This window comes from Ascidiella aspersa, chromosome 9 (genome assembly GCF_963924565.1).
Source record: "Ascidiella aspersa chromosome 9, kaAscAspe10.2, whole genome shotgun sequence".
Classification (NCBI taxonomy): domain Eukaryota; kingdom Metazoa; phylum Chordata; class Ascidiacea; order Phlebobranchia; family Ascidiidae; genus Ascidiella; species Ascidiella aspersa.
Genome location: NC_139455.1, coordinates 17111580 through 17131868, shown reverse-complemented (window position 1 = coordinate 17131868; position 20289 = coordinate 17111580). Strand labels below are relative to the sequence as shown.

Here is a 20289-nt window from a genome sequence, read left to right as displayed (position 1 = left end):
TTTTTTCCGTGGCTGCTCATTATTTAGTGACAAAACTGCCAAACACTTGAATTCTTTTCGTGTTGTATAAATCTCATTCTACAGTTTCTTATATTCAGATACAGTTACCTGGATGTTGCACGATTCTTACGCTCATCCATCGCGCCATATACAGTGTGTTTAGATGGGTCCGTTTCAGCGAAACCACCAGAGGGGAGCAGGTCATGCTTCACTAACTATAATATTGTTAAGTTTTTTATATGGTATCATTTTTGAAGGTTATGAGGACTCATTTGTAACACACAGACGCCGGGCCCATAATCCATTGTATATTACGCTGTATAAAATCACATACTATAAAATGAAAACTTACGACAAATTTAAAAATGCTAATATATCGATCGAATTTCTTTTATGTGATCCAAAATGAACCAAATAAATGCTTTTTATGGTGCTTGGCGCCTAAGACTTTGTTTGAGTTGTATATTTGAGCACAAGTTAGCCCTATAACAACAGATTACCTTTACATATTGGACTTGAAATTTATAGCCTATTTTGATTTTGTATAATTAACTGTTTGCAGTTCATCTTAGCACTACGTAATTGTGATTTCAAACTCACGAAGAAAATCTCCAATATTTTAGTTTAACATTTAAGCGCATTATTTCACTGTCTGTATAATCCAGAACATTCTAACTTAAAAATATTAGTGAAAGAAGATGGGCTATGAAACGCATTGTTAAAAAAGGGGGCGCAAGTTTCGGTAATTTGTGTTTGGGAACCCCTGCTCTAGAACCAAAACCAATGTTGTTATAGAAACACTGGTGGCATTTTGGTAGCTTTTCGAAAGAGCAATAAGAACATAGACAGAGTCTATACAAATATCTTTATTTCTGCAAAACAGAATTAAAAAATTTAAATGATTAAAGCACATTTCACGGAACCAAGTTGAGCGTCAAGTTGTCTAAATTCCGAAGCGCAATCGTTTCTTTGTTTGAGAGTTGCGTCCGAATTAACGATGGCCAACTTTTCGTTGTAAAGTCTAAAATAATATTTTGTACATACAAAGTTAAACTTTTCGCAATTAGTTGAAAGTAATTTAAATAAAATCAGCATTACCAAAAACTAGTTTAACACTTTATAATAAACCCGGTCAGTTTTTTTATGTAACTGCCTTTGTTTTTTCCGTAAAACAGAAGATATGGTATATACTGAGTTCATTAAAACACTTTATGTGTCATTGTAAAAATTAAATAATCATGAATTTTCTATTTTTCCTACATGGCAAGCAGATAAGAGGTATCTCTTCGTCTTGATAAATCCTGAGAATCTTCAAAACCTGATTGAGCTTGCAACAAATTTGAAATCATCATGTTTAGCTCTAAAATTGGAGTATATATAGTTTTATGGGTTTTTTCCCTTTTCGTATTACAAAATATTTGTTTAATACATTGGAAATTAAAACGAAGTATGGTTTGTTAACCACTAGGTGGAAGAAGATAACATGTAAAGATAGATGCAATGATGACACATCAACCATTTAATTAAATGCTTCTCAACCTTTTTGTACGAGCGCCTCCTTAGGCTCGACAGATTATTTAAAGGCACCCGCCCATGTTACAACAAACCCGGGGATTGATTTGAGATGCTTGTTTGGGAGGCGGCATAACAACATTAAAATTTGACGTTGAAAAATCACGTTATAAAACAAGTGAGTTAAATTAGAGTTTAAATAAATTAAGCGATCGAGGGCTTAACAAATTTGGGCCTTTTAAGAAAATAAAACTTAGTTTATGTAGAAAAACACTTTAACTTTGAAGCGAAAACACGATGAAACACATTTTGTAAATTAAAGCAAACCGAACAAGATTAGCACGAGGCAAAAGTTTTTATTGTTTTTATATTTTGAAGTTTATTCAGATTTAGTCTAAATTGGCAAAAATCGACTTGTTAAGCATGGGTTATTAAACATATTTGACGAAACAAGGTAAATAATTCGAAGCAAACAAGGGATATACCATAGCAATTTAGGTATGCCTTAGTTGTAACATTTTAACTAAACGTTAACTTGTTTGTTTGGTATTTGAAATGGAAACAATTATAACAAGAATTAGTTTATCAAAAATTATCAGCCCCCTTATAGTTGTTGTTTTTAAATCATTATACAGTTTGATATTGTTTGCAACTAATTTCTTGAATGCAAGCATTTAGTCAAGCATTTCAATGACTACTTTTCCCCTATTGAATGCAATTTCAACATAATAATAGCTACAACAGCACACCCAATCTGTAGTCACAGCGATGTGAGAATAATACCACGAATTTCGCTAAAATTTACACAGCTGCTTGTTTCATCTTATGTGGCTGTTGACAACAAGGTACGTTAAGAAGGAAATAACGCACTTGGTCTCTTTTTATAGTTGGCTACCCCTATATACAAGCTTAAACAGAACATTTTATGATGATTTGTGGCCTAACAGCAGTTTTGTAAACAAGAAACTGTAGCTGTAGCATGTTTTACATGGTATAATGAGTCACACAATAAAATTTGAACAACTTAAAAACAAGAAAAAACCCACAACGATCTCCTACAACTCTTTAACGTCCATAGAGGGGCGGTACTGCCCACGTTGGGATGTATCCTAAATTGGTGCCAACACACCCATGAGAATTTTTATGGGGAAGCCTGTATAATGCTACACGTGAAATCGACATCTAGACATATTTTTTTAATTTAACACCAAAAGTGTTGATATTTTAATTTTAGATAAAGTTGGCTTGCCTAGGTTGCGTAACGGTTATAAAATTTTTTTTTTGATTTATATGAAAAAGCCTTATTTTGCGCTGTGCATAGTTTAAACCAGGGCTTCCCGAACTGGGGCCACGCAACGTGATTTCGATCGCGAGTGGACCAACATCAATTTAAAACAAGTGTTACATTAATATAAGTGGCCTTTTTCGTTCAACGCAGTTCAACGTAAAGGGGAAACGAAAACGTTTAATAAATTAAAAGGGGTCTCGGACTACGTTTGGGAAAACAGAAAAGACGAGTATAGGCGAAACGCAAGCTGATTTTCCTTCGGCGTGTAAACTTACCAGATAACGAAGGTTTGCCTTTTGCTTTGAGGAGGCACTTGATTGTAATAAGGACAAACTTGCTGCGCAGATGCACATCGGAGTCGGCGCAAGTACGCTGCGACACGCACCGCACACAGTTGAGTGCCAGTTGAGCAGAACCGGAATGAAGCTAGAAAAGTAAGTTAGCTCAGAATTTTTATGTTAGATATAAATCAGGGATTCCAAACCTGGAGGGAGCCATGAAAAAATTTAATAAATAATATTTTTTTAATTTGTCTACTCTTAGTCTACTACAATATAATAAAAGACATAAATTAAAATTGAATAAAAATACTAGTACAGCAATAAGCTACTTTTTGATCTTGAGTTTACTTTTTTTGTTTTACTTTTAGATTTATTAACATTAATATTTTTAAAATTGCGCAATGGCTACCCCTGCTAAAAGAAGGAAGTATGATGAAAGTTATCTGTGTTGTATTTACATCATTTTATCATTCTGACTACCTTACAGTATAAACCATTTTTTTTTAATTAAAATGACGTTTTTCTTTTTACAAGGTTAAAAAAAATATTCACATTTTTCAAATGAGCCACCGTTTATAAAGGGTTGGGAAGCCCCTGATATAAAAAAAAATAGGAACAACCCTTTGTGCAGCAAACCTCAAAGTTTTATTGAAACAAGAGTAACAAACGTACAATTAACAAAAAGTCCGATCAATTGTATAAATTTCCTTAAAAAATAGAGGTTTGAACATATGAAAAGAACCTAACAAAGTTAACAGGGCTGCGGCAATTCATGTCATGTTTAGTACTTCATGAAACCTGTGAGTCAGTGGTACCGCCCTGTTCTATCCAATGTACATAACATGTAATTTTTTTGGCAAAAATATTTCACGCAAGCTGTGAAGCAAATCGTCGTTTTAAAACTCTAAGTTAAACTGCCTTGAATAAGTCCTGGTAATTTAGCATGTTTTTGTAGGGAAATAAATAACACGGCGTATCACAATTTCCATGTCCTGGCATTACAAAGACGGCCAAACTCACAAACCTGTAGTTGGGCGAGTTTAAGGTAAGTTTCAATCACTAGGATTTGGAGGTGATTCGCGTCGGCCAATGCCAGGGATTCAAGGTAATACTTTGAACTCGAAGAAAACTGGTTCACGTTGCACGAAAGAAGGTCACCGAGCAAAATGTAAACCTAAATATAAAACAAATTTAGTATGACCTCTTGCTTAGCTTTATGATAATACTTTATAGACAAAAAATATATACACAGAGTTCATTGAGAACTACTTTTATAAGAGGAAAAGCTTCAATAGAAGTATGTATTGCCAATAGACGGAAAATGTTTCGCCTGTTTCTGTTACCAAATGAAGATAAAACTTAGACAAAAAATCAGCTTATTGGTAAAAGGCATCATAATTTAAAAATGTATAAAAATAAATGTAAGAACCTTGCATTTGAGTTCCGCGTGAATATGGTTGTCCTTTCCCATTTGTAGCAATTGCATTAATGCGGAATGTGCTTGGAGATTTTCACCTTGAGTGTATAGGTTCTTCGCTTGGCTGTTTTTATTTAATAAGAGTTAACCTCACAGAAACAAAATGGTATTACGTCACCGTCTCTGGTTGTTCTGACTTTTTATTGTGTGTTAATAGAAAAATATCTTAATAGGTTTGCAATACATACCAGTACAAGGCTTCCTGCTTGTCAAATGAATGCAGGACGGTTTCAGCTTGAGAAGCTTCGGCGTATTTTAACAGTCGCAAACTTGATTTGTGTAAAATGCGAGCCTCCGAAATTCTCCAAAACTACAAAAAGCAATTTTGAAAATATATTTGTTCGAAATATTGTATTCCAACTGGTGGTATATAGAAGTATAACCTGCTGAAAGTTAAAAAAAATAGTGTGTTCAAATTTATTGTTTAGTTTTTTTTTTTTTTTAAAAACTAGCCGGTATTTTACAAAAAAAGTTGAAGCAAAACATAACTAAAAATCAAAAACAAACATTTACCATAGAATGAGGAGAGTTGGGTGAAAAACGAACTTTGGTGTGGTTTAGAAGCTCGGTAGACGCATTTTGATAGCCTTCCTAAATATTAACAGTGTCAGGTTCGTTACAAAAACACCGAAATGTCGGATGGCTTCTTCTTAGAAAACAAATATGATATATGACAGCTGACAGTTAAGGAGACATTTACAGTGCTATAAAAACAAGAACTCTTTTGCCCTTAGTGTTAGCTAGCCGTTTCGCATTGGTGAGTGAATTTCGGCCTTCGTGTTATGCCAGCTGTGCCGTGTTGGAGGTTTTTAAAGCTAACTCTAAAGCACAGCTGTTTTGTGCAAAGATAAAGTTTTCCGCGGTTCCAACTGTTTTCCCTTGACAGCTGACAGTTTTATCTAATCAAGTTTACTGTGTACGTTGTGACTTTCACAGGCGTTCTTTCATTTATAAACCAAATTTATAACTTTCTGAAGCACTTGAAAAAACAGTGAATCTAATGGTATTTAAACGAGGTTGTTGGCAATAAGGACTTGGCGTATATTTTTATTATGTACCATCAGACACGAACAAACAAGCGCTCACATGGTAAGAGGCTCGCGGTGCACACTGCGCAGACTGATTAAAAGCGCAATACAGGAAAACTTGTGTGGTTTAAATGGGGCCGCCAATGGCGCAATATAACCGCCTGAACTCATTAAACCTCCGGCAACACCCCTGCAGGGAGGTTGTGGTGAAATGTTTTGAAAACAATTTGGCGAAACACTCGGCTCAAGAGAGGGAATCAGCGCCCGGTGCTACAAAACCAGTTGCACTTAGTTTGTCACATTTTAGGATTTTTTCAGGGGTACAAATCACGAAAATAAGATTTATAGGGTTGCCTGACAGCCTTACATGGTTAGACGCGCTTAATTCAACGTTGGGCCTACACGTTTTAAGACGGTGAAAAAATAATAGGGTGGCAGAAAAAATATACCTCGAGCAGCATTTCTACGAGGTGGCTCATGGTAAGTGACGCATCTTCGGGATTATGGTGACACAACAAAGGGGCCTGTTGGTATTTCTTGCCGGTTGTTTTTTGCAGGCTGAGACTCATTTGACAATAGAGTAGCGAGAAGTGACTGAAATAAAATATTACCTCAATTCATTTATACAACAAATTTATAAACGAAGCTCATCAAATCACCAGTTAACATAAAAAAGCAGAATAGATGTTCAATTGTTCATGTACAGGGTGCGCCCAAAAAACCTACATTTCAAATTGTCACTGTACCTAAGCTGAAGCAGTCTGACAAGAGGTTGAAATGAAACTTTGCAGCAGAGGACCTGCCATTTGTGTTTCAGGTTTAAGTTTTTATAAGTAAATAATGTTTTGTGCAAATTTTTAAGATTTTGTATCTGTATGCAAAATGGCCTGGACTAGTGAACACCGTGCATTCATTGTGGAAGATTTCGTTAGAAATGGGAAATCTGTGATTCGAGGGCGCCATCTACAGCATGTAATCTGTAAACATAAATAGATCAAACGGTAACCTTTTGACTTTGAGATCACACACTAAATGTTTTGATTGCTTATAATTTTTGTCTCTTTTTCTAGTTTGAAATGTGGTAGATTTTTCTGCTGCACCCTTCGCCAGTCCAGGCCTATTTACATACAGATACAATTTTTTTTTAATTTGCATAATACGTTATTTACTTATAAAAACTAAAACCTGAAGTTTCATAAATGGTTAAGTCCCTTGCTGCAATATTTCAATTCAACCTTCTGTCAGACTGCTACAGCTTTGGTACAGTAACAATTTAAAATGTGGTACGTTTTTCAAAAAGCTTTTACAAAGGTTAAAAAAGACACGAAAAAGTTTATTTTTTACCGCTTTCCATACATTCTCCAAAGCGACGCCCGGTGCGAGTAACTCATAGATAGCAAGTACGGCAAAGGTCGTGTGCACTGAAGCGCATCGGCAGCGACCAGTGCTCGAAAAATAACCGAAGGCCTCTCGCCGTCGTACGCCTGTTTCTTCATCTGAGTTTGAACTGCGGTGAACGCGAGATCCTAAAAGACAACACATCAAAAACGCGTCCTGTATTTGCTCCTAAAATTGACAGCATCAGAAAAAAATGAGTTTTATTCGTTTTCCGCGAAAACCGCGATTTCCGCGAAAATGTATTCGTGAGGCGCGCCAGGTCACCAATGTACTGGTTTCCGGCCATTAGAACAACATGCTGTGAAGAACTTGAGCATTTGCAGACTGTTTGCCCTAACTTTGACCCAATGTGTAATACCAGCTGTGAGACCAGTCGACAACCGAAACCATGCTTTATATGGCTAAAAAAGAGGTCCAGATAACCATTCAAAGATTGGCATAAAAGCGCGGGGGGGACTTAGCCGTGAAACTAATGGACGTTTAATTCAGAAAATTGGTTAGATGTAAGCAGAGCAATGAGAATTTTAAGGGAACATCACAAAGTTTTTTACCATGAGGTTTCTTTTCTTAGCTGGTTTAATGACTTCTTCTGCCACCTTGTGTTGATTTGTGACCGGTTGAAGGTGGTTTAATATCGACTAAAAAAATAAATAAATAAGTATAAAAGTTATTTGATTTTATTTGATTCTATGCAGACCAAACGCTGTCATAAATTTTTAACATAAAATAGTTATTTTTTCTATTAAGTATACCCTCGTGCTAAAATGTATAAAATAAAATATAGGATTGTTTAATGAGTATTATGACAGCAAAAATCATTCGTTTCATTAATAACCAAAAATATAAAAACAAATAACAATATTCAATCTTCTGATTTGACACCAATTTATTGCCCTTTGGTCCTTATTGTCTGTTTCGTAACACTGTCCCAACAGCAACTGTAGTGACTGTAAGTTTCTCTACTTCAGTGCTTATCATCCAAGCCAGGTTTCTGCGAAAAAATTAAGCACCAATGCGCTAATGCAGTGCTCCGCAACCGGTGTGCCGCGAGACCATGCCAGATGTCCGCCGCGACTTTAAGGGCACTTTTGAGAATCAGCAGAATTAGCACGAAAATGGCACATCAAGGCAATTCGGCCATATGTAATAATTCAAGTAAAACATTAGGAAATTCCCTTAGGATGTTACGTTCATTCCCCGAAAGTTAAATTTCAAAACATTTGTTTAACTAACTCAGCCACCAGGTGCTAAATAAGTAATTATACAACACTTGTTTTCCAAACTATACCAAGAAGTGAAAAGGGAGATAGATTATCCATACGCTCGTAACCCGGGGAATATCATTGTAAATGTAGTATTGGCATTTTGTGATTGTTTAAATTAATCTTGGCTGCTGCTTCGCAAACTAAATTAATTGCTAGTTTTTTTTTGATTTTTTTTAATAAAACGCTCTTAATGTTCACTGATCCGCAGTTGCCAGAGGTTGTAATTTTCAGGATTATGTTGTCTATTGTTGATCGTCAAACACTTCGTTGGTATGCCGCCGAATCGTTTTAGTTCAGTTAGTGTGCCGCATGCGAAAAAAACCTTGCGGAGCACTGTGCTAATGGCCAACAAAATATTTTGGCTAAAGTTAATACTTTTTTGCAAAAAGACTAAAGTTATGGCTTCCAATTCCGCCCTCAAAAACATGTATTTATTGTAATTATTGTTTTTAAGGGTACACAACACGGCTACGCCACACATACAGATAAATCAAAAGGTATGCAGCTTAAAACCTTAAAAACATGTAATTTTATTTTCAAATCATTGTTTTTAGGGGGTACACGGCTACGCCACACATACAGATAAATCAAAAAATACGCAGCTTAAAAAGTTTAGAACCCCTGCTAAAGGCGACCCAACAAAAAAACAATGTAAAACACTCTCTCTACATCCTAAGTTGAAGTTTGCTTTAAATTCAACAGAAAACAAAAAAATACTAACCATTGCATGCTGCAAACACACATGATCGTTTGAAACTTGGGCTAGACTGATTGCTTCTTTTGCTGATGCCAAAGCTGCCTTGGTGTGACCAAACTTCAGATGAAGTAAGGCAAGATTTAGGGCAGCAAACCTAAAAAAGTAAATAACTTTTCAGTAAAAATTAAAACGTTAAAACCAACATTTCAAACACATAACTATTTTGAGCAAATTTTATGCTTTAACAAATAAAATATTAAAAAAAATATTGTATTTTTGAAATTCAGAGACTCAATAAGTTTTGTCATCGAAATAGAGGAAATTTGAATCATAAATTCTAGATTTTTATTACATAATTAACTGACCTATGTACTTGACGCATGCATTCATCCGTTTCTTTGCATTTTGATTCGTTCTTTGTGTTGTTGCTGATAAAGTACATAAATAATGAGTCCATGGCCCCAGAGAATTCCTTGACCCTTAAGTTGTTGAGATAACTGATGTAATGCTGTGTAAAATACCATTGCAAAACACAATTTAGAAATAAAGATGGTTAAAACAATCTGTAAACAAACTCCCAACTATGTGAAAGCATTGCCACAAGGCTACTGTAAAGTTTACTCAAAATCAGACCTAAGGATATTTTTGTTAAACACCTTAATATACACCCAACATATGTTATAAATACAAGTTAAATGTAAGTGCTTTCAAAAAAAGAGAATAAAAAAGAAACTACAAACATTGTGCTACGAACAAGAGTAAAATACATTAAGCGAAAAATAAAACTCACAGCCAGTGTGAGCTCTGGGTTATTAAGCAGCAGTTGTCTAATCTTAATTTGTAGGCTGCACGGAGACAAGGCATCTGACTCTTTTCCCTCAATCAAAGAAGCTTGTTGTGAAAAGAAATTCTCAGCTTGTTGTTGGGTAAGATACTCGCATGAATCAAAGTCATCGCATCTGCAGAAACATTAAGATGGTAAGCACACATACATTTGTTTTAAATACAAATTTTACAACGTTTTGTTGAAGAATAAACATGAATTTACATTTAGTGGTTAAATAATAAAAAGCATACTAATACAGTTGCTTTGTGATTGTTTAAACACATAGCTGGTAGGTGAGCTATATGTTTTAGGGCAACTAATGGCGTTGTCCAACCTAAAGGAAAGCATATATATATATCGTATTAAATTGGGACAATGAATTCGGCAACATAGTTTACTTGTCATCACTAACACCCCTCCATATTAAAAATAAAGCAATTTGCAAAAACACAAAAATTGACATGTTATACTGCAGAGCTATATTAGCATTAAGGATTATCACTAATAGCGGATCTGAACTGATACCCAATCAGAATGTATCCCTAATTAGCAATATCTTAATTTTAATCATGATATGAAAAAAAGGTTGAGATTCCTCAAGAAAATGGTAAATTTATATTTCTTTTTCTAAATTAAAAAAATATTTTGCTGTACAGTTTAAAACACAGCTATTTAGGAAGTGGTCAAAATCTTAGGAATCATTTAAAAATAAGTGATGGAATCAAAATGTAAATAGTTAAAAAAAAGATTAAAAATATAAAAAAATGTTTTTTTATTAATAATTAGAATGCAAATAAGTTCCTACTTCTCTGACTTCAGATCAGAAGGCTTTAGCTCGGGATCCAAGCTTCCCCGACTGCTTTTAGAATCCATCTCACTCTGACTCTCCAGATCCATATCGTCAATGGCAACAGCGTCACTGGACATGTCAGACTTCTTGGGTTTCTCACTCAACTTTTCTGATATGCTCTGAAAGATATTAAAAGATTCTAAGTACATTTTATCACTGCCTTGCCGGTTTATTTGTAGAAAACATATCTATCACATTAAGTTAAATTTCCCTTCTTACCACAAGGTTAACACAAAGTTTTATTAAAAAAAAATACATTTAAAGAATTTTCAAAGAAAATTTATAGCGTTTTAAAGAACTAAAATTGGATTGCTCGAGTTTGTTTTAATATAATACCAAAAAAAAAAACAGTATAAAATAGTAAATAGTCAAACAACACATAACTTGACATCCAAAGACTTTTAAAGATTAAAATACTTTGTGTCAACCCTGGGCAGTATGGCAGAAAGCTGGCGACTTGGCGACTATGTCGGCCGAAGAATCAAATAAACCGAAGAAATTAATCCAAAAAATAATAAAAAAAAAATGTTTTAAATTTAATTTTGTTTTTTTTGAAAGATTGATTTTTCAAACAAACGTGTGCTTGTTCTACACATATTCAATCCAATATGTTTTTTAAATGCTGAATATGTAGGAACATTTTGCACTACAATTGGCAGAAAATACTTTTTTGTGACATTCTGAAAAAAACGAAGCATGTTGTTTAGCAGGGAAAAGAAAATTTTTCCCCTTCGGCGCAACTCTTTGCTCATTTATTTACTTCTTAATAATCTTGTTTATCGCCTAAACATAGCAAGGTTCATACATTCCTTTGACGAACACATTATTTAAGTTTTGGGGCACAACCAAAAAATTTAAGCCAAAAATGCTTGTCACCAGAAGGCTGGCAAGATTCTGCCAGCCTGACCCTGGGTAAACAATCAATTTAGGCCGTAAAGAAAGAACCTATAAACATGCAGGACAAAATTTATAGAGGTTAATAAAAAGTATGGCAATAGTAAATACACGGTATTCTAAATTGTTAAAATATTTTAGAATACATATACCTTTTTTAAAGACACTTGGCAATATTTGACAAAGCTCTCAAAAAATGGCTGAATTTCACAAAAAGACAGTCGCTCATAATAAACAAGCATTCTTCTAGAAAACTGACCTGAAAAAAAATAGAAACAATGCTTAATATAGGCAAAAATTAGCATTATAACATGTTCTTAAATATGTTTGCAAAAAAAATATTTACAAATTAACCCAAAAACAAATTTTGGTATACCCCAAGCAAAAATAAAATAACTTAGGTTTTAAACCAGGGGTGAACAACCTACGGCCTACGGCCCACAGGCCGGATCTGGCCTATCAATGTAAATCAACAGGCCCGCCACCTCTTTTGCAAACTGGACAAGAGGCCGTTCCCCATAGTTTAGTCTATTTTAACTACGTAAATGTTAAAAATTCTCGCGATTCGCGCGAATATTATTTGCATATAGTATGTTTGCCTTTTAAAGGGAATCTTTTTAGGCTAAAGGCACCACACATAATCTGGAACTATTGACAAAGGAAGTTTAGCCAAATTGTATATCTTGATTCACTTTTTTGTTCTGCACACTAGTTCTTCACAGTCCTATTTAAATTACACCATAAACTAGATAAAGGATTGAATTTATCTTGTTTTTATCGCGTTGAGTATTTTAATTACACCTTTTCATTGTGACCATGGATAACACATTGCCGACTCAAATTTAAACCAATCAAATGCATGTTTTTTAACGTAAGCTAATTAGACTCATTTTTAAATGCAAAACATCCTAGGTCTGTCCCCGATTAACAGTTGTTAAAATAAAATGCCTAAAACTATACACGTTTTAACTAAAGTATTTTAGGGTAGGTAAAATTCAATACTGCCCTCCGAGACCTTTCTGGGTTTGAGTCAGGCCCGCGATTAAGAAAAGGTTGCCGACCCCTGTTTTAATTTTAAACATTATCAAACCTTACCAAACAATCCCCTTTTGTGAAGACTAGAATCTTTATCCTCAAACAATCCAATGCTAAACTTTTGAATAAAGTCATCAATGCAGTTTATGGGATCATCTATTCCTCCCATTGCTGTTCGAATATCGTCAACTCTGTCAGTAAACGAGCTGCATAAAACCTTTGAACATGAGGCTACGGCTCGAACGACATTCTGAAGACAAAAAAAACTAATATTAGGTTTTATTTGATCAAATTAAAAACATTAATTTTCATTAACAAAACCCAAGTAAATACTTTGTGGCAGGGCTGCGGATTCAGACTTTGCTTTGTTGGAGTCGGAGTTACGACTCGAGACCATGTAAGTTTACCCTAGTCCAATGTGCGCATTTGCAAAACGGAATTTCAAGACTTATAAAGCTGCAAATTGTTGTGAAATATTTTCCAACCAAGTGGAATATTTTCCAACCACGTATTTGAGGTGATAAATTATATGATAAATTTATGAGTGGATTACTGAATTTTGTTAAGTAAATAGGTGAAAAACAGGTTTGTAGAGTCGGAGCAGAACTTAGGAGTCACATTTATCTGAACTTGAAACTCTGGATTTTTAACCAACTTCACAGCCCTGGTTTGTGGACAAGCCCAGGGAGTTTTGGTCAATAAAAAATGCTTTAAAAGTCCACTCTCTTAAACTGCTCAGGGGAATTGATTGGGGAAGGTAACATTTAAAAATAAAATATATAATAGCTGATTTGTTGTGAAAAGATGTTATTAAAAATATCAAGTATTTTGTGGACTCAAGAAATTTGTTTGGATAATTAAATTATAAAATAAAGGTTGGAATGTGGTAGGATTCCGTGTCTCGAGTGTGCAAAGAATGTTACAACTGCACAATTAATAATTTAGTATTGCAGCCGATTGCATTTCAGTGCCTTCCTGACAAAGTTCTTTGGCATAGAATGCTTCCCTGAAACCATGCGTCAAAAAATTTGCAAATATTTGGCGGTCACCAATTATGGAAAGCAGTCTGGGTGCTGCACACCCGAGATCTTGATGAAACACGGACTGGTCTGTAATAATGTTAGTCAAAAATTTGCAAACCTGTAAATTAATTTCTAACTAAAACTGTAAGCACGTCTTCACTATTTACATCGCTGACACAGTTTGCACAGCTGAACTAATTTAGGCTGATTTTTTGCAAAATGTGTTGGTCGGCTAAGCGTGCGTCTGCAGGAAAACTGTTTAAACTGGTATAACCCCTTTTACCTTGTATGAACCATCCGGCTGCTGAATCCATGACAACAGAAATCGGTCGAGGTTTCTTTTACTTGTTAGGTCTGCAAACCATTAAATAAGTAAAACACTAGTGTCAATTTAGATATAATATCAGCATTATCTGAGATGAAAATGCATAAGGCCTTGGCATATGACAATCTTATCACTTTTTCCGTTTATGTTGCTAACATTCTTCAGGGTGCGAGCTTGCGTTAAGGTGATCACATATTAATATTATATTGTATTTTCCCATATTTAATTCCTTCTTTTGACAACAAGTTTCGTTACTGTAAAATAGTGGTGGGATTCTAGACCAGGCGCCCCGCTTTGTCATATTTCAATGCCTAATGCATTATATACAAAGATAATTGAAAATTAATTCAACATACTTACCATTGACCCAAACCATCCTAGGGTAATACTCATTTTTTCCATCACAAATATCTGTGTAACTTTTAATGAGAATAAGTAAGCTTAATCGATGAGGTGTTATGTGGTCGTGTGATAAGGGGTCTCCCTTGCTTGTGAACATTATCTGTAACGATAAACAGCAATTCAAATCGTTTAATAAATGCATACACGATCTACAAGATTTGTCTCATTTGAACAAGAATGCTTTCCGATGGACGAAAATAGGTTAACAAGTACACTAAAAAAACACATTTTTTTACGTTAGCATTGGTGGTAATTCCGCGGTATAATTTACTCACTTTGACACATTTATTATTAAGGATTTTTATTTTTTATTTTTCAAATTAATCTAATATGTTACATAAAATATTTGGTAAAAACTTATAAATACATGTAGTAAGTTTAAAATTACTGCTAATTATCATCCTACTTGTTTCTTCATTAAACCAACTTACTTATAATGTTACATTTATTTGGTGTAAAAGTATGTTATCCTCGCGCGGTAACAAAACTGGGTATTTCCCCATTTAAACTCTCAAAGATAAAATAATTTGTGTTTGATTAAGGCTTAATAAACGAAATTTCTTCAAAATATTTCACCAATGTATGTATGATATAGCTAATTTATTGGCAATGAATGGAATCAAGTTTCTAAAATCGCTAAAGTGCAACCAATCAAAAATTAATCTTAAGCTTAACCTAACTTGTGGACAAGCTTTCAGGTAATATTCTTATGTTTATTGATTGTTTTACCATTAAAAATGTTATATGTCTATTTGTGTAATAATGGTAATAAAAAGTTAGGTTTGTGACAAAATGGGAAAAAGGGTCTGTGACATTTTAAAGTAGTGTAACTGTAACTTATGAATAAAGCCAAACATGAATTTATTAGATGGCGCTGTCTTGAAGACAACACATTGGTTGGAGTATTTTCTCATCGCGTTTGGGTTTTACGCCAAGACAAAAAACATATTTATTACAAGGTCATTGCCTGTGAACATTCACAATATAAAAATGAAATACATAGCGGAAAGGCGGAGGAAAGAAAACCTAAGACAGGTATATAGAGTATTTTTTTAATTTTTATTATATTGTATTCATAACACTATTAGTAATAATCTATGTATTTTTACTGACTATTTTATGATCCACAACCTTTTTTAATTTGAAACACTAAATTTTTTTTTTTTTTAATAGGCACAAAACGAAGCTTAAATAATGGATTTTCAAATAGTTGCAATTGTTGTGAGGCAGAGGAAACCTTGTTGTCAGAATATTTACAGTTGAACTTTTCTGCTAAAAGTGTTTTTAGCCAATGGGCAAAAAATGACAAGTAAGCATTTAGGTTAAGCAAACTACAGAAAGGTATACCTTATACTCCCTAAACCTAAATAACCCTGATATTTTTGTTTAAATTAAAGAAACCTTGCCAACCTCGAGAGAAAACAGATCCATGTTTTACAACAAGAACCCCTGGAAACTTTATTCTCATTTATGTGTTCGGTTAATAATGCCATCTACAGAATTGTTCCCTTAATAGAGAAGATGTGCATTCACTTTGGAAAAAAAGTAATGAATTTGATAATTGTTTGGACCTATAAACAAACAAATTCATCTTGGAGTTATCTAAAAAGCACACTATTTGAAATACAGCATATGTTTTCAAACATATTTGGACACACAAAAAATAAATAGTGTGTGGATAATGGATATCTTCTATATTTTAATTGCTTATATCAAGACAAACATGTTTAAAAACTAATATTTTGATTGATATGTATGAAAACTTAAGTTATCTCATTTTCACAAAATTAGTATATATTTTTATAAGTTGTTGGAACTTGATGGAAAAGACTTTTATGACTTTCCCAAACTCGATGCTCTGGCTGTCAAGGGGACTGAAGAAACTCTGCGACAACTTGGCTTTGGCTACAGAGCACAGTACATTGCTGATTGCGCCAAAGCTGTAATATATTAACTGTTATATGGCATAGATCCAAATATACATTATACGGTTTAAAGTTGCTTCATGTTATACCTTTTAACCAACTTAAAATTTTGCATATTTGGTGCTCGATGGCAACAGCTTCCACATAAATTTTGTTGTTAAAGATAAAATGCTTGTCTCAGATTCTTCACAACGGTGGAGAAAATTGGTTAAATGGTTTAAGCAACAAACCTTATCTTGAGGCAAGAGAGGAACTTACAAAGCTGCCTGGAATTGGTCTTAAGGTAACAAATATGGGTATTGGGTATGTTTATGATCATCATCTGCTCAGATCAAAAAATTAGCACGCTAGACCAAAAAAATAATCACGCTACTGACCACCAGGGCAAGATCCAGGATTTCGGGAGTGGAGTCCAAGCTTTAAAGAATACCGAAATAGAAGCTTAAAAACACATATTTTTGTATGAGCAAAACAAAGCTTAATCACAAAAAATGCGTTTATTTGATTTTATTGAACCTTTTATTTAAGAGACCTGACGTCATGAGCCCGGGGCATTTTGCTTTGTAACAAGGTTTTGCTTCTAATAAAATTATTCATTAAATGATTTTCTGACAATGCTTTGAGCAAATTTTTTGCGTCTTGTAACTAGGGTTCCTCTTTTTCCCGGATTTTTTCACTCCCGGGAAACGGGATTAAAAAATGAAACTTTCCGGGAATCCCGGGATCCAGACGAAATAATTATACATAAAATTACGTCATTATGACATTTTTATTTTAACTCCAAACATTTAATTAAGCTCATTTATGGGCGTTCTTTCACTTATGTACGTGGAAAGTTATGCAAAAAACAAAACAAATGAACGTATAAATTATTAAAAAAACAACGATCGCATACCACATAAACAACGATCGCATACCAAATAACGCATACCACAACCATTTTATTTGGGTTAGGGTGCAATTTAACGTTTGGGTGAGAGTGGGTCAAGTATTATTATGTTTGTTATTAATAATAACGCTTTTCCCACCCTCACGCAAACGCTTACCCGCAGTCCCGTACCCTAACTCAAATAATGTGCGTTGTGGTATGCGGTATTTGAAGACCGTTTTTTTAATTAATTTATACGTCGATAACTGAAGAAGCGCCTATTTATGTTCTGTAGTATTGCTTCTGCAATCTTACAAGACCTTCTCTTATAAAAGTCAGGACCCTTATTTGTTTTTATTTAAAAAAAACGCATTTATGACGCATTTTTATTGTTAGATTAAATTGTTTCCGTTGGTGAACGCAAATAAAACAACCCAGGCAACGACGTTAACACCATTTTTTTCTTTATATTAGTCAAAAACGACAATATTTTTAAAGTTTTGCTATGTTGCCGATTACCCGGGATTATAAAAAAAAATTCCCGGGATTCGGGATTGTTAATTCGCGGGAAATCCCGGGAATTTCCCGTCGAAACATTCCCGGAGAGGAACCCTACTTGTAACATTATGGGCACTAATTGTTTTTTCTATAGCCTCTACAGGTCACTGAGGTCAGTGTTATTTCCTTTCGCACATGGGCATTGTGAGTCGTTTCTTGATTTAGTGGGTGCCAACCCAAATAAGGAGCATTCATAAAATTTTATTGCATCACTAATTATACTATGTAAATTATGCTACAGCTACAGCTTTTTAGTTTACAGGACTTGTTAGTCTACAAAGATTATTGTAAAATAAACGGTTTAAGCTTGTATATTGTGTTAGCCAACTTTCGTGACTAGAAAGACATTAAGTGCGTTGTCTCCTCCTCAACGTACTCTGTTAACTGTCAAGACTTAAGAGCCACACATAACAAATTGACAATGAATTTGGCAAGTTGTACTGTGCAGTGGCCACTATGGGCCTACATAAAAAAGCAGCATGTTACTTGTGACCCATGGTTATCTAAGCCTGTAGCTCTGCACAATATCGCTTTATGAACATATAAAATTGCTTACAGAAGCTTATTACTTTCACAATCCATTGTTATTATGCAATAGGGACATTAGTGTTTTCTATGACACTGCACCCAAAAATAAGCACAAATCTTAGAAATAAGCATGGTATGGCAACCCTGTTTATGATGCTTTTGTCTTTAATACTCAATGATATATATATATATATATATATATATATAAATACAAATGTGTTTAAAAAACAATAGATCGACAAAAGAAACTATAGAGAAAACAGTTAGCTTTAGATTTATACTTATCTAGTTTTACATGTTTCAGGTTGCAGATTGTGTGTGCTTGATGTCATTAAAGAAACCCGAAGCTGTGCCCATTGATACGCACATTCGCCAGATCGCAGTTCGTGACTATCAATACAAACTCACATCAAAGTCTCTTACCCCAAAATCTTACAGCAATCTTAGTAAGTTAAACATTTCGTAAATTGTTGATTTAAAGTTCTCAAAGAATTGATATAATAAAAACGTCAAATAAGTGGTCGAATAGGAAATAATTACGGCGTCATCTGTTATTTTCTGCTGTATTAATACCAAAACTTTTTGTCAAAATACAAAAAACTACATGCATTCATTTAAAAAAACAAAAACTTTGGTTTTCAGTTGCTCCTTTTGATAAATTTAATACAGATCTATTTTTTGGATCGAAACAGAAGATTCCTGTACTTGAACTAGATTGAAATGAATAAAAATCCTTTTTAGGCCCCTAATTGTATTTTCAGTTTGCAGGTTGAAAAATAGTCATTTACAGGAGCTTGGAAGTTTTAAAATTAGTGTTGTTAGGTTAACAACTTAACATTAGTAAAGGAAATACTGAGAAACAACATCAAAATGTGCCGTTATTAAAAAATACTGATTTAACTTATATCTCTACTTTGAAAAAAAATAACTTTGGGATTTGTTTTTGTTGAGCGCTTTATTAACTGATGCTTGAACTACCTTCTTAATCTATACAAAAATTTTATTTGTTTTTGACAACAGGTGAATTTTTTCGCGCCAAGTGGGGCAGTCACGCAGGTTGGGCACAGGCGATTCTCTTCGTGGCAGAGATCAAGGAATCGCCCGCAACCTACGACTTATGCGCACAGCCCAAGAGTAAGAAACTCAAGCGACCAAAACGCTCGGCAGATGGCGATCATGAGCCGTGAACAAGTTGTGGAATTTGAACTTCATGGGGCACTGTGGCAGTATTATAAACAAGTCATTGTGAAATGATCAAGGCACAGTCAAGACATTGTAAAATAACTTAAGTCCAAGTCAAGTCATAATTAGAGCAAGTCTACTTCAAGTGACGTCCTTGTCGTAAAAATAAAACGTTAAACTATTGGAATTTTTTAACTGGTACGATTATTGACAATAACTAAACTAACAAAACAAAAAGACAACATATAGCTAGCAAAATGTTTTATGTGTAAAAAATATGGATAAATAAGCTCAAGTTTGTTTGTTTGTAAAAATACTTTCAGAAAACACTTCATTTCAATCCAAGTCATTTGTCCTAAGACTTAAGTCAACTTAAGTCATTTGAAAACAGTGACTTACTTAAGTCATTTGAAAACAGTGACTTAAGTCATTACAACACTGACATTGGGTATCCAAGCCGCATTTTCGTCAACTTTTGAGACCTTTTTAAAACAAAAAAACTTTTTTATGCAAAACGTTGGCTGATTTCTGTCCGAGAGTTATCTACTAGAAATCACGTTTCGGCTGTTGGCGCCTTTAATGAGAGCAAAAGCTGTAAGGTATTTCTCTCAAAAGGTTTGAGACGTAAAACAAAAATATGTTGCTGAATGATTTTTTTATGCTTACGCAACACAAAGTCTTTGAATCACAAAATGTCTTTGTATTAAAAACTAAAAAAACTATGATACTAAGTCTTAAAATTCATTTCGTATGCAGCTTAAAAGTCTTAGAATTGATATTCATATTAAAAAAATTTTGCAACCTATTGTTTTTTCAAGTCTTTATTTGCATCTTAATTTTTGTGTTTAGAAAATAAAGTCATTAAATTTTCTTTGAAATGTCTTCGAATTTGTTTAAAAATGCTGTGTGGCAGAGTGGCAACCCTAAA

General features: G+C 34.0%; 2 protein-coding genes across 2 annotated transcripts; one reads left to right on the top strand and one right to left on the bottom strand.

Annotated features, from left to right (window-relative positions):
• Positions 1 to 851: 851 nt before the first annotated feature.
• LOC146133302 (anaphase-promoting complex subunit 5-like) lies at positions 852 to 14518 on the bottom strand. The gene is made up of 18 exons (XM_083396852.1): positions 14259 to 14518; positions 13857 to 13927; positions 12612 to 12801; positions 11669 to 11775; positions 10578 to 10741; positions 9737 to 9905; positions 9312 to 9454; positions 8971 to 9100; positions 7536 to 7622; positions 6931 to 7112; positions 6036 to 6180; positions 5072 to 5149; positions 4747 to 4868; positions 4511 to 4622; positions 4106 to 4255; positions 3076 to 3226; positions 1261 to 1360; positions 852 to 1021 (listed from the first exon to the last, which is right to left on the bottom strand). The coding sequence occupies exons 1-18, from the start codon at positions 14440 to 14442 to the stop codon at positions 895 to 897; spliced, it is 2412 nt and encodes an 803-aa protein (XP_083252978.1). The 5' UTR covers positions 14443 to 14518; the 3' UTR covers positions 852 to 894.
• A 314-nt stretch (positions 14519 to 14832) lies between these two features.
• Positions 14833 to 20233, top strand: LOC146133301 (N-glycosylase/DNA lyase-like). Its single transcript, XM_083396857.1, has 8 exons — positions 14833 to 14998; positions 15169 to 15335; positions 15474 to 15609; positions 15698 to 15845; positions 16108 to 16242; positions 16407 to 16508; positions 18484 to 18625; positions 19200 to 20233. The coding sequence occupies exons 1-8, from the start codon at positions 14883 to 14885 to the stop codon at positions 19364 to 19366; spliced, it is 1113 nt and encodes a 370-aa protein (XP_083252983.1). The 5' UTR covers positions 14833 to 14882; the 3' UTR covers positions 19367 to 20233.
• Positions 20234 to 20289: the final 56 nt, after the last annotated feature.

Bases quoted from the DNA above. Each gene is read 5' to 3' on its own strand.
- LOC146133301 (XM_083396857.1), top strand. From the start codon at position 14,883: ATGTATGATATAGCTAATTTATTGGCAATGAATGGAATCAAGTTTCTA. The intron at 15,846-16,107 runs GTAATGAATTTG...TATTTTTATAAG, and splicing joins GCATTCACTTTGGAAAAAAA to TTGTTGGAACTTGATGGAAA. The intron at 16,243-16,406 runs GTAATATATTAA...TGCTTGTCTCAG, and splicing joins TTGCTGATTGCGCCAAAGCT to ATTCTTCACAACGGTGGAGA.
- LOC146133302 (XM_083396852.1), bottom strand. From the start codon at position 14,442: ATGCATTTATTAAACGATTTGAATTGCTGTTTATCGTTACAGATAATG. The intron at 13,928-14,258 runs GTAAGTATGTTG...AATGGTTTGCAG, and splicing joins TAGGATGGTTTGGGTCAATG to ACCTAACAAGTAAAAGAAAC. The intron at 12,802-13,856 runs GTAAAAGGGGTT...TTTTGTCTTCAG, and splicing joins AGCCGGATGGTTCATACAAG to AATGTCGTTCGAGCCGTAGC.